Source organism: Homalodisca vitripennis, chromosome 6 (genome assembly GCF_021130785.1).
Source record: "Homalodisca vitripennis isolate AUS2020 chromosome 6, UT_GWSS_2.1, whole genome shotgun sequence".
Lineage (NCBI taxonomy): Eukaryota > Metazoa > Arthropoda > Insecta > Hemiptera > Cicadellidae > Homalodisca > Homalodisca vitripennis.
Window position 1 is genome coordinate 34211899 of NC_060212.1, and position 19423 is coordinate 34231321.

Consider the following 19423-nt stretch of genomic DNA (forward strand, 5'->3'; position numbering starts at 1 on the left):
AATAACTTTACCGACTGAAAGTAAATTACAATGACGGGAAGTAGTTTTTTTTTTTTTTTTTTGACCAAAGTAGTCTTTTCAGACCAACCTATTACACAGGACGTCTCATAACTCTCTGGACAAAGGTAAATCACATTATTGCTCAGGTCAAGACAAACATATTTTACCATAAAACGCCTAGTCTCTGCCGCCTAATTTCTTGTCTCTTTCTCTGTTTCTATGTGCTTATTACAAAAGAAATCATATCTTAAAAAACTAATAAATTAAATCCTACCAAATTTGGGTTAAATGTTTATCGTAACAAGGCCAGTTACTCAGTTACTACAAAAAAATATGTATTACTTTTAACACCTTCAAGATGGAAGCCATTACATATTTTTAACTATGATTTTAACTTGGTGCTATTAATTCAAATATTACGGAATGTTGCAGAGAAACTTCAAAAATTGCATTATAATAGATTAATTCTCTTGTCAACAAACAAAAGATACTAATAAAAACATGTTCTACAAACAAAACACTGTATTTGGACTGTAAAAAGATAACAATGGTGGACCATGTAAATTTCTCTTTTGAGAAAAAAATATTAGTTTGAATACAAAATTAAAGTTTATCTCAGATTATGTAGAATATTGAGGAACCATTTAGAAATAAGTGTTTAGAATTATGAATATTTATATTTAGTATGTAATCTGATAATTTCTCAATAAGGCTGTGTACTTTATTTGACTTCATGTTTATCCATGCAGGTTATAGTACACTCATTTAGTCCATCCATAGAACGTTGTCTGTTCGAACCTTGGTTCAGGGAGTTGGGTTTCATTGTCTGCTATGGAGCCATCATCCTCAAACTGTACAGGTATGTCTGCTTGCCAAGAATTCACAGACTCATAAATAAAGTAGAAGTCATGCAAAAATATTTTCATGAAAGTAACATGCTTATTTTTGGATTGAATATAAAAAAAATAAACAATATCTACAAAATACAAAGTAAGAAATAAATTAAACTTGGCTTTATTGGAGGTAAAGTTAGGACTATAGAGTCCTCTTTTACTCTTAATCTCAGCACAATTAATAATATTACAGAAACAAATAAAAACTATTTTAAAGGGACGTAATAACTGAATAAAATACCATAAATAGCTTACTTATGACACAACTTCAAATTAATATTGAGTATAAAATCAGTATGTGTAATATCCTGCCCTAAAACAAGAATACATGATTTATAATTTGATCGGGAAATGCATTCGTAGTCCACAGGCAGTAACAGTAAATGATTATAGTGTAGGAGTATAGTTTTTACAGAGTATAATACTAACAACAAATTATTATTATTTATTCTTATTCATCTTATTACTGATGTAGTTATTGTTCCTATATTATCTGATAAACAAATACAAGATGTATGAGAATAAATGTTTTACAAGTAATAATTCAAAAACATTTAATTAGAAATCACACATGAAATGAAAATGTCTTTATTCAGAGGTAGCCTTTATTAGGGCTGTTTTAGCCCTCTTTTCCACTCAATCTTGAATCTTCTTTTTCCTCTTGTTTTCTCTCCGAGTATAAAATGTCTATTCAGCTTATGAGCACTCAAGTTCATCTCTTATGCTTTATTCCATTCACATTGTTACTCTGTGTGGTACTATTTTACAGAGTAACAGTGGAAATTCAAGTAAAGTATTGTTGTACATATATTTTTAATCAAATTAGTCGTTTCTATTAATTTTTTATTTAAATTTTCATGTGGAATTATAAATTTACTGTTATATGTTAATATTAAAAATAGACTAAATACAAGTATTGTCTATAAAATTGATAATGCCTATTGCATTTATTATAAGATCTTATAGATAAATTGAGAGAAAGTTATTCATTTATAGCAATGAGCAATATTCACAGCTTTAGGGAAGAGATATGATAAAACGTAAACACAAGCATAAAAGATAGATGAAGTTGCACAACGTTTTTTGGATGAAAACCAGGGTAAAAGACAAATTAAAACTAATAAAAATTGTAGCCATTGAAATTCTTATAATTTGGAAAACAATTGATGAGAAAATTTAAATGCAAGCACTTTGTTTAAAGTCTGCTACATATGATTTGAAAGAATGATAATTAAATTCAAGCACATATAATGAGTAGTATATGATTCTAAAAATCTTGAAGAAACTTATACTGTGTTGTGCAAAAATTTGCATTTGCATAGCACTAATGATGGGGAATTATTGGAATGTTCTTGTATATTAAGCATTTTTCAGTAACAATGAGCATACCCTTGATTCATATGACAAACTGTATTTATACTCCATGATGTGGTTGTTCCTAAAGGATCCTGATGGAGTTTCGGACAAGGAAGGCCCACAGATGGGTGGTGAGAGACAAGGATCTTCTCAAATACCTGTCTGGGATGGTGTTGATCATGTTGGCATACCTGGCTGCGTGGACAGCTACCAACCTTAACTTCCTCCGAGAGGGCTTCAGCCTTCTGACAATTGGCTATACTGACTCTGGCCTTCACTTTGAAGCATGTAAGCCACTGTGGTGGGATTATGTCACGGAGACAGGTTTGTATATATTTACTTTCTGTTAGATTTAGAGGTTTTTGTAGTATATAAATAAAAATATTGGTCTGAAGTTCTAAGTTCCAAATATCTATAACGGCTTTAAAGGATTATTTCTTACCTGAGTTTATTGTATAATTTCATATTCACTGACTTTCAATATGAGGATAAATCAGTGAAACAGGGGTGTGAACTACTCTTCTACATGATATAGACATATATTTATTTCATGAATAAAAGTACAAACATTGTGTACATCTCAATTGTCAATGGACTTTTAAAACAAACTTATAGTCATCTAGCTTATAATAAGTCAGCAATTAAATACAAATAACCTCCATAACCTAGGCAGAAAGGAATTCCTTTATACTATAAAACTCTCTCTCAACTAAGAAGTTTCTTAACAATTTACCAAATCCCTTTAGTTTCAGCCTTTCACTGCACTTTTTTATATCAGTTGGAAGTTTGTTAAAGAAAAACGGACCAGTGAAATCAAGGTTTCTTTCAGAGAGTGTAAGGAGATGAGTAGAGTGCGCAGGTCATTCCCATGCCTAGTCAGATATCTGTGACTCACCAACAGATGGTGAACTTTTAGGACGGCTCATCGTCGACATTATTGATTTGTGGATGAATATCGAGGCAAGGTGAGAAGATTCAATGATCTGAAGATGGCTCTACATGATTGTAACCAAAGTAAGCCATTAATGATGTGCACGACTCTTTTCTGGACCAAGAAAACCTTCGATGCATGTGGAGAACCACCCCAGGCCTCAATTCCATAAGTCATGGTGGAGAAAAAACAGCCATAAAAGACCATGAACAACACATTGATATCTATAACAGGTTTCAATTTCCTAAGTGGGTAAAAGATGTGACTCTACCCGCCACAAAGATGAAATACATAGGAGGACCAAGATAACTCACTATCCATAGTCATACCTAGAAATTTTATCAAATTGCATTCTCTAATTTGAAACTCATCCAAAGAAATTATTTCTGTTTTTTTTATTTAGAGTTAGATATTGCATGAAGCAGGACTTATTCGAGTTCAGTTGAAGATTGTTAAATGATAACCAGCTTATGAGCGATTGTACTGATTCCTTGACTCTTTCCTGTAATTGGTACGTGGGCCCCTAAAAAGCAAGGTAGTGTCTTCTGCATAAAATACAAATTTTGTCAAAGAGAGATGTGCTGCAAGATCATTTATGTAGACAATGAAACGTAATGGTCCAAGGGTACTGCCTTGGGGGACCCTATATTTACATACTATGTGTTCTGATCAAATCACTGAAACCTCCACAAATTGCATCCGGTTTGAAAAGTATGATCGAAACCAATCTAGGGCAACTCCACGAACACCATAATTCTCCAATTTTTCATAGAGGTTGCCATGGTCACATGATGGCATGAAACAGGAAATCTTACTGTTACAAAAAGTAGAGTCAGCCATTTTGATTAGCCTGGATACTATAAATCAACAATACTGCAATAACTTGTGAGTTGATGTGAGGGGGTCACATATAAAAAAAGTGTATGATATCTTACTACCTAATTATGGGTGGAAAACATGCCATTATTAATCTCATTCCTTGCTACATTCCATGATTGTACAACTTAATTTTTATCCCTTACTGCTTAGTGCAGATGGTGTAGGAATGGTGAAAAACCAAAATATGAACTAATTAAATGCATTAAAAAAACAAATGTTAGATAGAGATCACTTGGAATCATCGAACTAAAGAGTTATGTACACCCAAAGTACACAGCAGTATTATCTCATAGACAGGCCCGTACTCAGACCGGATTTTTTGGACAATTTTACTGGGGCCCAAGCTGGGCCCCACCATACATCTACGAGCAGGTGGGACCCGCCAAAGTTGAGTATTTCCCCTGGTCACAGTATTTTCTCAAAATATATTTAATTTTAAAATTATGAAAATTAATAAAATGAAAGTGTAATTATCTTTGGTCGAATGAGTACTTCATTACAAATACTAATTCGAATTCAAAAGTTAACTTAGTTGTTTGATTGCAGTTCAAGTTCAGTGGATAGATAAAATGTCATAAGGGAAGATTGTTGGCTGACTTTGCCTAATATTTACCATCACTCATTGAAAACACTGGCTTCCCCTTCTTTCAAGGAGACAAGACTGAGATTAATCCAAAAAATTCTTCCTCACGGATCTTGCTTGACAGATGGCTCCTACCCCACCCACAACCTTACCCATGCAGAATATCCTGTCACTGTGGAAGCAGCACAAAGCTCCTTTTAGGACTAAATGCAATTTTCGAGCTTCTTCTCCGAAGATAACAAAACAAAACAGGTAACAAATAATTGTGTATATTTCAGGAGAACTGCTGATCCTACTGTTTGGTCTACACTTGGGACTGGCCGCTCGCAACGCCACAGTTCAGTTTGAAGAACGCAGATTCCTCTGTGGCACCGTTGCCGTGGAGGCTGTGGTCAGCTGTGTGTTCTACATCCTGCGGGCCCTCTACTGGGAAAGCCTCCACCCCGACCAAGCCTTCTTGGCAGCCTTCGCCCGCAGTCAGCTGACCAACACTCTCGTGCTCATGCTGATATTCACACCTAAAGTGGGTAGAACTGTATTTACGTTATTTTTAAGTCCTTAAAGTTTCTTTATGAGCGAAGTGGAACATAAATTTTTCTCATGAATCAAAATAAAATATTTTTTTAATTGTCTAAGTAGGTATGTGGATAATTAGACGTTCAAAAGTGTCTAGTTCAATAAGGTTCCTACATTTAAAATTTGTTTCAAACACCTTTTTCTATATAACTTAAATTAAAATTGGCGTATTATGGGTAACAGCAAAACAATTTCATCACAACTGTTTTAAATTACCTAAAGGATAATAATGAATACTTTCGTAACAAAATTCTGCTCTTCAAATGCCTTAAGTGTCCATCTAATATTTTAATAATCGATTTAAATTTTGATTGTCACTGATCAGTCAATGTAAAACTTATGTCTTCCTCTTAGCGTTTTTTGAGAGTATGTACATTAATGTCCTCATGTAAACATACTCAAAATTCATGTTGGTCAAGAGATACTTGCGTCCTATAATGGCGTGGCTTTCAAATCTAACCATATTATCAACGGAACAAGAAATAACAAAAGATATTTCTTTTAAAAAAGTCATTAATTATTTTGCTGTGAGATAAAAGCAGAAAGATTAAACTTTAAAACATGGAAATCACAATAACTGTTTTTTAATGTAGTGTTTAATATATTGTTTGAAATATTGAAAATTTTACTATAATTTACATTATAAATATAATTTATAATTAATTCTTCAGTTTGACTATTCAGATACCTGGCTATTTAATTGTTGTATGTTTATATACAATGTTAGTTTTACGTATTTCTTGAATATCATGAAAAAGGGCAGAGGAAAAATGAATAAAAAGAATGCCGCCCCGGGTGTCAGATATCCTAGGCACGCTACTGAGTCTATTGTTGGTTCCAAAATACTAGCTTAAGTTCCATACTATTATTATTATCCAAGAAAAATAAGAAAAACTTTAGACATAATTGAGAAGAAAATGACTTGAACAATGAAGATGATGTGAGGTTAGCAAAAACTTGGTAGCCTGTGATAAAAAACCACACTGACTGGCCAATCAGGATAAACCTTCACCCGCAGAAGTGTGTTACTGGTTCTGCCAGTTTTGACCTAACAGTTGATAACTAAAGATGGATCTTCACGGCGAGGTAGAAATATTTCAAAATTTGAATTGTTATAGCATTTTTCAATCCGGTTTGAACAGGAAAACCTTAAGATCATCAAAACTCCAGCTGCATAACCCTGAGAAAATAAAATGTTTGAAAGTAATACAAATTTGACATTGTTGTGATGGGGATAAAATTAACATTATTACCAGTTCAGCTAGCTCTCAATTAACTCAGCTTACTTAGTAACTTACCCAACAATATTTTCTGCATCATATTACTTAAATAAGTTAAATATAATTATTGATCAGGATTTAAAAGAGACAAAAACTTCCTCATATATAAGGAAATCTTGTTGAAATAGGTGACAATTCTTTTATATTTTTCACATTATGCCTTTCAACAAGGAAACACCTTACTCTAAACCCATTATGAGTAGCAAACGATTAATTATTATCTGTAGAAAGAATGGGATTAATTTTACAACCAATCAAAATAGATTTAATGGTCTTAGCTACAAGAGTAGTTATCGAGTATTATTTCCTTGTTCGCAAGTAATACCATGAGGAAAATATTATCATAATTGGTAATTTAATATTTGTTATTCACAGCAATGAAAAATTATATGTTTTATAAACACAGAGTAATGCTTTTGTAATAATATTATCTTTTACATCATTTTGCACTTTTAGAAGATCGTGATATCTGTGATGTTTTCAATTCCACAATTGAAATTTTTTGATTGATGAGCCATAATGACATCCCTAATATTTTGGAGGCTGATTAGGATTTTTGTGGATAAGAAATATCTTCTAGAATAAACAATACTTTAAACTCTCTCCAGAAATATTTGTACCCAAGTTAAAAAAAATAAACAGCTGAAATGTGAACTCAGCTAATTGATGCTGTATTGGCTATTATAGTATAAGATTTGTGACATTTTCTATGGCCAAGTCTATAATTGCTATTTTCAGTCATTTCTATTTTATTTAACTCTATTTTGGAGTCATTTCAGTTGTTTTAAAGATATTTATTTTTCAAAAAGAGCAATACATATAAACACTAATTTTATAAAATCATGTTACCCATTTTTTTAAACAGCTCAACATTTTTAAATTTCCTACTCTTTAAACTTTAGAATTGACTTTATTTGTAAATAAACATAAATCAGATTTTAAAACCTCAATCAACAACATAATTATGGTACAAGAAACACAAACAAGTTCTAATCTTCTCATTGTCTCACTCTTTTAGAAACTGGACTATTTTATAAAGGAATCAAATTGTTTAAGAATTCGCTCCCAAATTTTACTTCAGAAAAATCCAAAAATTTTCAGATGACTGCTTCTGCATTATTGCTTACTAGCATGTTGTTATAAGATTTGAGTTTTTTGTCCTGGTTTTATATAATATAAAATTATATTTTAGTATTTTAACTATCATTGTTTATGTATAATTTATTCTCAACTTTGTAACAGTTTCATTGTTACATAATTAAAATGTCTTGCTATACATTACAGCACTGTATCATTGTAAATTAATGTAACAAATAAATATATAATAGGTTATTTTTATTGGGATAAAACAATTTCTTTTTTTGTAATAACTCTTAAGCTAGTGCAGACTACATTGACCCACTTCATTCTTTAATCGTGTCTGAATTCAGTACTACTCATAATGTGGCAAAATATTTGCTGTTAACAAATACCATGAAATTTGATCATAAATAATCAACAGGCTTTTAAATTTAATATTTTATAACTTCTTAAATGTTTGTGGAATTCCATACGGGTTATGAACCACACATTCAAATGATTCAGCTACCATATACTAGATCCTGAGAAATGAGAAAATTTACTGAAGAAATTTCTTGTGGTTTCATTGTAATCACTGTTGAATTTAAGTACCAACTTTCATAATCTTTATCTTCCTTGAATATTACACTTACTTGTATATTCTTTATCGTCAATTTCTGAAAACGATTTTAGTATAACAGTTTGTTAATTCAAGTAGTAGAAGAAATTTTGAGCTGCTGCTACTAGCAGAAAGAAAAACGAAAGATTCTTTATAATCATACAATTATGTACTTTACTTCCTCTTATTATTTGTATTTTAATGATGTTTTTAAGTCAAAGTAGGTTGATGTCAACATGAATAGTGATATTTTTTAATAATAGGTCTCTTCTTTTGCAAAACATACTCACTATTCATTTGTTAAGGATCCAACAGAATCTTATTGAAATTGTGTTGTTGTCCGTCTTTATATGCGATAACTCTTGATAGAAAGGTTCTATAAAATTGAAATGTTGTACAAGGATTCTTCTTGGTCCAAGGAAGAGAGCTATTGAGTTTGGGGTCTGAAGGTCAAAGGACACTCTTTCTGTCTGTCTATAAATCTGTGTGTTATGTCTTTCATTATGTTCTATCAGGTACTCCGATTATCCATTTCATCAGTTTATTTTCTAGATAAAGCTTAGATTTACTGGTACTTTCCACTTACAAAGGAGACAGGGTTATAAGAAGTGTGTTAGTTGTCATTGTTGGTATCACTGTTGCAGCTGTGGTACCAACACAAGCAGGTGCGGGACTCCAGACATCATCTGTCCCATGAGCCCTCTGACGCCTACAAACCCCAGGACGGAATACTCTACGGAGACGTTGACGTTGCTGAGCTCAACTTGGCCGATATGAATCCCGAGGACATACGAGTACGATATATATACCTATCCTTAGTTTCAGCACCAATGCTCTCATCATTGGCCTTAGTGTAAGCGAGTGGACTGTTTCACTCAACATTGACCATTACAGGACCATGGATAATTTTCATATAAATGATGTTCCATTATCCCTTGATATGAATGTTGAGTTTAGCTCCTAAAATGTTTGTCTGAAGAGATCCAAAAAGTCAACAATGAAGAAGTTCAAAATGAATTCTTTACATCGTTTTGACATCAGAGACACCTAAACTACAAAATATGAAAATATATCAATCAATCAATCAATCATTTATTGTCAGAACACAAAGTGTATAACAACGTCAACAGTTAAAGGATAACAATCCACACTAACGTATAATTATTAAATACAAATACATTTTAAAAATACATCAACCCTTTAAATACATGTTTTTATTTACTATATTAAAGATTAAAGTCTTTGGTCATTTTGTAAGACATTGTCAAAACGGTGAATATTTTGTTCAATAAAAATAGGCCTAATTTAAAATTACAATTTAACGGTCTAGATTTAAAATTAACTAAAAATTTATAAAATACAGAGAGGCCAGAGGACCAAAACCAGGTTGAAAGTTACCCTATATATCAAAGTACTCACTTACACTATACAAGCATCTTTCAGTCAACCATAACTTAATAGCAATTTTAAACCTGTTTAGGGACATGCCTTTGACGTCACTAGGTAATGCATTGAATAACTTAATGCCCTGATATATAAAGCTGTTTTGAGTGCTAGAGTAATTTTATCTTTTTGTAACAATATTATGCCTATTCCTTGTTTCATAGCCATGAATATCAGTTATATGTTGAAAGCCATATAGTGTAATCTGGCGAACAAATATATTCTCAGGTGCACAACTGCTTATCAGATGCAGTTTTTAGACGCTGCAATAAGAGGAAGATGAACTGGAGCTAAACTCAACATTCACATTGAATCAACTGTTCACACAAAAACTATGTTATCCCTTGGTGGTTATTTGCTACTTAAAAGCTCAATACTTTACAGTATTCATGTAGTAGGTTATTATCTAGATTTATCTAAAGGTAAACTTAATTCTTATAAGAATACTTTAAAAATGTAACAATACAAAATTGTGTACTGTTTACAGTAAAAATATTTTATGAAAAAAGACAGCAAATATTTTATGTCCCATTACTTTGAAGTAATGAAAATAACTGCATATATGGACATTTCATAAAAGATAAATTACTTTGAGAAAACGATTCAATTACTTACACACAGCATTGTATAAAAGCAACAAACATTTTCATTTGATCTCAGTTATTTTGTAATCAGGTCCATTAAATTGCAATACTAAGGGTAAATTCCCTTAAAATTATTACATAAAAATTAATAACCACGTATACTCTTTAGTTTGTGCAAAACTGTGTTGTAATTCCTAGTACAAAGTTTGAATGACACAGATAAGTTTGTAACTTTTTACAAGCTTGGTTTTTAGGCAAAAGATTTGTTAATCTTACTTAAGCTGCTTTTGGGATTCAAAACGAACTAAAGGACGGATGCATTACTGCTTCAAACTTTACATTCTTTACTAATATAAAATAATATGCCTAAAAGTAAGTACAAATTGAATAATTACATTTCCGTGTTTTCTTGACTGTGAAACACATATGCTTGACATTGGCGTGGTATGTTTTGTCTATAGGCTGAACTGAAAAGACTGTACACTCAGCTGGAGGTTCTGAAGAACAAGACCATTCGCCAGAACAACCCCCACATATCTAAGCGGAGAGGAGGACGTAAAGTGGCCCACCGCCGCTTCTCTCTGCAGGTGCGTTTTCTTACGCTTAACTTCACCTACATTATTGTTAAACTTCACTACTGCAAATCTCAAGAAGATTTGTGAAAATTCTTGTTATTGAGAGATTTAAGTGAGCAAAATTTGCATTACTGTGGTGCTAGCAATTCTCGTGCCCTTTTGTAGTCCTCCACCGCCAACTTGATCCCTTCCCCCTTCCTTCCACACAATAAAGCTACAACAAAGTATAACTTGTAAGGTTTTTGTGGCATAGCCTCCACCATGTAAGGTTGGTGGCTTGTGCGGTGGACTGAATTTACCAAATAAAGTTAGATTATGAACCACTATGTGTGTGTGTGTGTGTATATATATATATATATATATATATATATATATATATATATATATATACATAGCTATAGTGTGAGAGGATTTATTAGTAGGTTTGATCGGCAATTCAAGACACTCACATGAAGTAACACGTATTTTTATTTAATTTCAAAATCTAATTTCTTTGTAATAGTTTTAAACGTTATTTACAGTAAAATCAGAAGTATCCTATTACACATAACAATTTATTATTGATCTTGAACTAAATTTAGTAATCGTTTCTAATTAAAAGTTATATTCCGATGATTCTAAGGACAAAATTTGTACTTGAATATTGTATTTTAAATTTTGAATCTTTAGATATATTCTATAAACATATTAAGCATTGTATTGCTATACTTCCTTTCCTACGGTGGGAAGGTGCTTTCTCTTTAGTCATGAATTTTGATTTTCTAATAATGCCATATCCCTTACAAAATTCTTCCATAGCAAGTTTACGTCACGAGACGTACAGGATTACAGATACTACAGGATATTTCATGTTAGTGTATTTTACCCCAAATATAAACATAATGAATACAAACATAAACTACTATTTCAAAATTCAGTAGAAAGAAATCTATTCCCAAAGTTTACATAATTTAATTTTGTTGAATTTTTATTTCATTAAAGACGAGTTCACTTTAATTTTGAAACTTAGCTTCGTATACAGCCAAGCTTTTCCTTCTATTTATTACTATGCTCTTAATTAATTATATGCAATTTGTATATTGTAGATGTAAGTACACTTTGTGATTGATTTAGTTATAGAAGTATTAAAACACTACAAACAGATTTAAATCAAGAATCAACTACTAGCTGTGTTCCAGCACATTAAAATATTTCTCTTTCTGTAACGGTACATACAATATGTTTGCTGTATAAAAAGAAAAACAAACAAGTAAGTTTATTTAAGCTTTGACTTTCCTTCTTGGTTAAATAGTATTGAGGTATTAACCAAGGAAGCGTTAATCTATTTTAATTTGATTTCATAAATAAGTTCAATACCAACTGGATCAGTTAATGATCTATCAAATAGAATAATTATAAAATGTCATTCTAATTTTTATCTTTAATTATTGCAAAAGCAAACTTAGTAGTAGTAAGGCAATAAAACAAAAACACAATGGTACATAAGCAATACAACTAGAAATAAGTGAAATATTGCCATTGGAAAATATAACTACTGACAAATTGTCATAAGAAATCTAGTAGTACTTTCTATGTTTCTAACATATGTTTATACCAAATTAGGCTTCCTTGACTTTCAAGAAGACTATTATCAATTCAATGACATTTAGTACTGATAACAAGTAATCATTTTGTTACCTAAAGTAATAGATTCAAAAGGTGATGTAAACAAAATATCTCTAATGGCACAATTCTACACGTGGTATATATCATATGTAACTCTATCCTTGAAATATGCAATAGAAGACTTATTATAAGTTTTAAAGGTTAGTTCCATAACACTGATATAATTACTTTATTGGTTGACGTGTTATTTTATTTCCAAAAAGAGACATTTAATTAATATTAAAGCTTTAAATAATTAGTTATACCAGAGATTTTTAAACTTTAAACTTGGTTATAAATTATGTTTATGAATGTATTCATTTGTATTTCTATGATGATTAGTATAAATTCTTAAAAGATTGTAGTTTAACTAACTGAAAACTTTATAATATATCAGAATTGTCAAGAACAAGAGTTACTTGTCTTAAATTACCTGCGAATTTGAAAGCACTTCTCTACTTTGCTCAGCCATGCATAATAACTAAGATATAAACATTTCTTTCATCTAGAAATCCCACAGGATATAGAAAGACTTTTAAGAACAAAATTTTTTGGGTGGACCTGGAATTTCTACAATTTATTTTCATTTCCCTCTGACGTTCATAATGACACATATGACCATTCCTTTTCAAAACTGAACGACGGCCATCTTGAAACCTTAAGAGATAAATAAAACGCTAAATTGTAAAAGTAGTTTGAATATTGAGTTTAGTTCCAGTTCACCTTCCTTTTATTGCAGTGTCTGGTATCTGACACTGTCTCAGACTTGACTCCTGGAATCTGGAGTCATGTTCATCTGAAGAGATCGAAAGAAAGTTGGCAAAGAAGAAGCTCAAACGAACCTTTACATTGTTTTGACATCAGAGACACCTATAAATAGGTGAAGTGGCAGTCTCATTGTCTCATCAGGTGCACAATTGAGTGCACTACAATGTTTCTGACTCGATCTCTAAGCACGGTGGAGCAACCAAGTTTTCTAAACATAACGTACGGTATCATTAGTAAGAAGGGTCGATTCAATTTAACGTTCAGTTTAAGAAATGCTGCAGTAAAAGGAAGGTGAACTGGTGCTAAACTCAACATTCAAATTGAATCAATAGCTACGTTGTTTGAAATTGTTACAATATTTTTCAAAGGTTTGGTTTTTGTCTGTGTTTTGGAGATAAACATTGTGCGTAAATGTGAATTCCCGTCATCCCGTTAGCTTTTTTGTGGTTGATGCTGGTGAACAAACATGTCCATGATGACTAGGCTTAGTATATTTCTACTAGTTATGGTTGAATGAATTAGAGATTACAGTAGTCATCATGTTCACATAATATGATACATGTAATGCCTTATATTCTTAATTAAATTTGTTCAAAATTAGCCGTTTTAATTCATCGTTCATTTGGTGCAAACTAAAATGCGCTACAATGCATGCAAGTGTTGTTAAAAACCCTGAATTATGAAAGACCACTCTGTTCATCTTTCAATGGTATTCTGAAAGTGAGTAATTATTACAGTCGTGTAGGCTTGTAATTTTAATTATGGTCTGCACTCCATCTATCTGTTGATTTCCTACACACCCTCCCACATCTTGTGTTCCTCTTCTGTCCGGTCATCAATGTTGAAAAGTAAAATTACAAAATATAAATAATTCTGAAATGTCATTTACATTATGACACATTTAATCTACACTGAAAATAAATTCAAATGAGCCAGTTTTCTAGACAACAATTCACCAAAAAATAAACTCCCATCTTTTGTTAGTACATTACATACATTATTACTGATATAGGCACACTGGCTTTAAATCCAACACTTTCATACAACCCAGCAGCTCATTATGAATTCATCAACAGAGTAAAACCCATTGGACACCAAAAGAAGAGGTCTATAGTCCATAACCTAAACAACGCACACAGTCCATAATTTCAGTTTTTTTTTTAAGTTTTGCTCTTCATTTACTTTTATTTTTTTAATATATAATTGTTTGAAACACAACCTTGGTTTAGCTTATCCACAACAAGAGAAAAAAAACTTGCAATTTAGGTCTCACAATAACAGCTTGTTAAGACAAATCGTGGAACCAAGTCTTAAGAAATATTGGAAATTAAGTACCATGCTGAAAATGATAAATTACATTTATATCTATCGCTTTTAATAGTAGTATTGGTTTTACTACTTAAAAATATATATTAAAAAGTTACCAAATAAAATTTGTAGCAGTCTACCCCAAGATCAATATTTAATTTGTGGTTTAAATCAATATTCTGCTACATTAATTACCTTAATATTACCTTTAGTAATATTAAATTATTACTGTACTAGTATATCTCTTAGGAGAATTTCCTTCAATATCAATTAAATGAAAGTAGTAAACCTCTTCTCCTGTTACAATACATAAAAGCTTCGTAAAAGGCAGCCAACAAAATTTAAGGGTAAATTTTATATTACTGTTAAGTATAACAAGTGTGTATAATTATTATTTGACACAAACACTTTTTCAAATGTGTTCAACATTTCTTACTAAATTTTAATTTAAACTAAACTATAAGAACATAATCTTTTTATATGAACGGTTATACTTGTTTGGCATTATTTATCAAATACTAGCTGTTCCTCGCCGCTTCGCACGCTTTTTGTAAGCTTTGCTTGTGTATGAGCACTTCTGGTTCAAGTGAATTATATTGTCAACGCTGATGTAGAGTTTACCTTGTTGACACTATCAAGAAAATGTGCCAAAAGTGTATGTTTATAGCCAATGTACACGTACATGTACTTAATAATAAAGTGGTCTAACATTCACGCTATAAGGCCAAACAGAAATTTATTTGAAAGACAAATATCCATAAAAACTTATAGCGCCTTTACATAGTGTGTGGTTATTATACACAAATATCTCGTAATTGTAGTTTATAATGTGCAGGCGCTTTGATAACTTATATATTTTGCAGCGCCTCCTGGTGGTGAGTTACATCAATGGGCATAGCATATAAACCTTACATATATGTGGAAAAATACATATACATACAAAATTTTCATAATGATCGGTCAAATAGTTTCTGAGTCTATAAAAGACAAACACACAAACATTCATTTATATATATATATATATATATATATATATATATATATATATATATATATACATGTTCTTAGTAAACAGTAAATATACTCCCAAATTCAAGGATTTTGTTATTAGTTTTAAAAACGTAACAAAGCTCATTTAGATGAAATTTGTACCATTAAAAGCCACATAATTACAACTTATTGACGCAGCTAAGTGGCACTCGTAAGCTAGTAAACAGTACATTTTTTGTCAGTAACACAATCAATATTCTTTAATTTGAAATAACCAAACAGCCAATGGCTTTATCTACGCTACTACCTTCCTAATAATTATGTTTACTAGTAGCTTATATATTTAAATATACAGCTGTATAAAGGTTAATAACTTGTTTTTGTTTGGAAACCATGCGCAATTTTTTATTTTAACATGTGACATTTATATAACATCTTCGTAATATCAAATCTTTAGCACTGTAATGTATCAAAGTAATTTACTTTGCGATAGTAATTCACAAGCTGAGCAATGAAAGTAATATGGATCTTAGTTTAACGGTACATCGTTACTAAGTGTGTAACTTATCAAGGCAAGAACAGATGCATCGGCTCTAAAATAATTAATGCCCTCGGACAGGCTGGGAGTGATGGTAACATCGTGATAAGCAATTTGGCAACCACGCATCACAGGATCTCAGTGTTGTTTGTAGCCAAGTAGGTGGCAAAGACATAGCCTGCGAGGGGGTTTAAGGGGTCCGGATCCCTCCTAAATTTTCAATTACATTTTTAATAAACGATTATTATTATTTAAATAATTCAGTATTACTGACATGTAACTGCTGAAAGATCATTCTCAACATTGAAACAGGTCAAGAACTTTACAAGGAAAAAATGGAGCCTTTACTCTCATTCATTCATACTATATACTCGTTTTACCACATTTGGATTTGTGTTTTGACTTCATTTTCAGGTGCGTGATTAGCTTTTGTAAAGAAAGACATTGTTTGTATAAACCGAGAAACACTAGAATGCTACAATAAAGAAGAAAACAACAACTTAAGCACAATTTAAAAATATTTAGATAAATTACATGAATGATAATTCCTTCTTGATTGGCAAGATGTTATCTACGCAAAGGATCATACAGTTAAAAACACTTTGATTACAACTTTACTCGTTAATATGTATTTTGGGTAATTAAAAAAATAATGAGTGTTAGATAAAACACATATAAATTCTGTTACTCTAGGATAGGTACTATAATTTAATTTTTGAAAAGTAAAGAAACGTAAATGGCACGATTTTAATTAAAGTAAAAATAAAATATTGAAGATTATTTTAAAAATACATGAACTGTTCTAGTACTCTCTGTCCACTACGGGAAAAATATTAGTTGCCTGGACATTTGCCAACATTTTTTTCCTGGCTACGTTCTTGCTGGGTGGATAACCAATCAACCCCCACCACTATTACATGGAAACTCACTATCCCTTACATAATGTGCCTCACACATATAGAAATAACGTCTGTATTAGAAAAATATCAATTTATCACAATTTTAAGTAGATCAGCATGTCCCGTGGACGTTACTGAATAAAAGTGTTAAATTTATCTGTTAAATAACCACTCCTTATGGTTGACCTCACATTCACAACTGGTTTACTGTGTACTATAGCCTATATACCGGGTGAGTTTTTTAAAGTGATCCAATAGATAACTTTTTAATTACACAAATTAGCACCAAACTTTAAATTTGGAACTTGCTCAATTTTAAGTTTCACTCAGGAATACACTTTCAAAATTTTTTGAAGAAGGCCGCCATTTTCCAATATGGCAGCCAAATTTAAAATCTTTTATGGAACACCCTGTATTTTATGTTGTTTTTTAGATTCTACTCTACAAAATAAGACATTTTTGCTTTTCAAAGTTTTTCTATATCTCTAATGGTTCAGGAGCTACGTGGGCTATAAGTTTTCGGATTTTTTCGGACTGATGATGAAAACTTCCAGTCCACGTAGCTCCTGAACCATTAATGATATTGAAAAATTCTCAAAAGCAAAAATGTCTTATTTTGTAGAGTAGAATCTAAAAACAACATAAAATACAGGGTGTTCCATACAAGATTTTAAAGTTGGCTGCCATTGGAAAATGGCGGACTTCTTCAAAAAATTTGAAAGTGTATTCCTGAGTGAAACTTAAAATTGAGCAAGTTCCAAATTTTAAAGTGTGGTGCTAAGTTGTGTAATTAAAAAGTTAGCTATTAGATCACTTTAAAAAAACTCACCCCGGTATATATAAAAATATGTGTGTTCATGTGTGATACTCAATCATGTAAAATCTACTGGACTGATTGTACTGAAATTTTTCATGGACGTTCTTAGGGTGCCTGGTTAACATAAAGGCCTATTCTTATTTCAAAAATTGCCCAACTGGTCTGTAAAGTAGTGTTACAGCAAACAATAATTTATTAATTGAAAAGAGCCTGTTACATGTAATCATCTTTTCTTTGTAAACATTTGTTTTATAACAGCAAAACAATATGTTTAATTAATTTAACCACCTTTTTCAATTTGTTTCCATTTATATAGTCTTGAAAACATAAAGTAACAGGTTAATAGTAACAATACTTTTTATTTCACAACCATTTCTACAACCGCTGTTGAGCACAGAGTAAGGAAAATATACAGATAAGAAAATTAAAACTTTTTGTAAAAATATATCCTACTTTTAACACATTTTTATTTTTTATTTTGTGGTCAGTACTGTACTATAATGCACAATAATCACACACAAATTTACTATCTAACTTTTACTATAAATTTAAAGACTATTATAAAACCCAACATAGTTGTCTTTTGACAGAAGTAGTCTTCTCTGATCTGTGATATTTTTTTGATCGGCAAACAAGGCAAAATCAATTGGCACAAAAATACTATGATCGGAGCAAATTACCATGGCCATAAATATACACTTTTTGACATATTTTCTTGATCGTGGCAACAAGGCAAACTCAAAATTGATGTTGGAAATATAATTCACTTGAACCAGAAATGATCATACACGTACAAAGCCTAAGGAAGTGTGTGCAATGTCGCGGATAACTGCTAGTTTACTATAATATACTTACACCAATGATATTTATAAATTTTTATTCGTCAGTTTTGCTGAAAAGCCTTTTTGTGACACTTAAGACACCTCTACTTTATTTTGTGGGCTTAGAACCACTAAATAAAATAATGAAAATAAATTTATAAAAATACTGTGAACATTGTCAAGCTGAAATAAACTGAATTAATTACTAAATAAATAGTAACACAATAACTACTGTATCTATACTTAACATACAAAATGTTTTTTTTTTTTCATAATAAAATATTCATTAAAAAAGTTCAGTACATTTTCTGCAGTACCTGGAGTACATAGACTAAATTTTAGTAGAGTAATAATACAATAATAAACTAATGATTACTAATTAAAGTATTAAAAATTGATTGTTTAACTTTTTTTTAGTTTTACATTGCCTACTTATAAACAGTAAGCAGTCTAACTTATAACTCACTCCGATTTGCAGTGCCAGGTGTTAAATTTGCCGAAACCAAACCAGACTGCTCTAGTCCAACTATAACCAAGTTATATGGTAAGACGAGGCCATTACTCTTCTTAAACTAACATTTAATGTTCTTATTTATGCTGCAGAAAAGAGGGAGTCGAGAAAAGGTAAGTTTGCTTAATTTCCAAACAGCTATGTATGAGTATCTTCTCTCTTTTCTTATTGTTGTGATATTAATTTTGTTGTTGGTTTGTGTAGTTAGAAATGTAGCTTTTTCTTTCTGTTAGTAAAATTTTTGTTTATTTTAATGCTTAATTTTGGTGTTTTAACATCTCAATGAATTTAAGTAACTAAATAATGTAAATAAGTTAATGTGTCTGATAAATTAGTTCAATGTAAAATA

General features: G+C 31.1%; 1 protein-coding gene across 3 annotated transcripts in view; it reads left to right on the plus strand.

The window, feature by feature from the left end:
• Positions 1–19423, plus strand: part of LOC124364253 (probable G-protein coupled receptor 158) — a 150096-nt gene that overhangs the window by 126154 nt on the left and 4519 nt on the right. Inside the window, exons 9-14 of one of the 3 annotated variants that reach the window (XM_046819590.1) lie at positions 750–859; positions 2338–2573; positions 4921–5165; positions 8821–8970; positions 10665–10790; positions 19167–19187. In XM_046819590.1, coding sequence (XP_046675546.1) covers positions 750–859; positions 2338–2573; positions 4921–5165; positions 8821–8970; positions 10665–10790; positions 19167–19187 — 888 coding nt within the window. Of the gene's footprint in view, positions 1–749; positions 860–2337; positions 2574–4920; positions 5166–8820; positions 8971–10664; positions 10791–19041; positions 19108–19166; positions 19188–19423 lie in introns of all 3 variants that reach the window. The other 2 variants (XM_046819592.1, XM_046819591.1) reach the window with 2 other exon arrangements.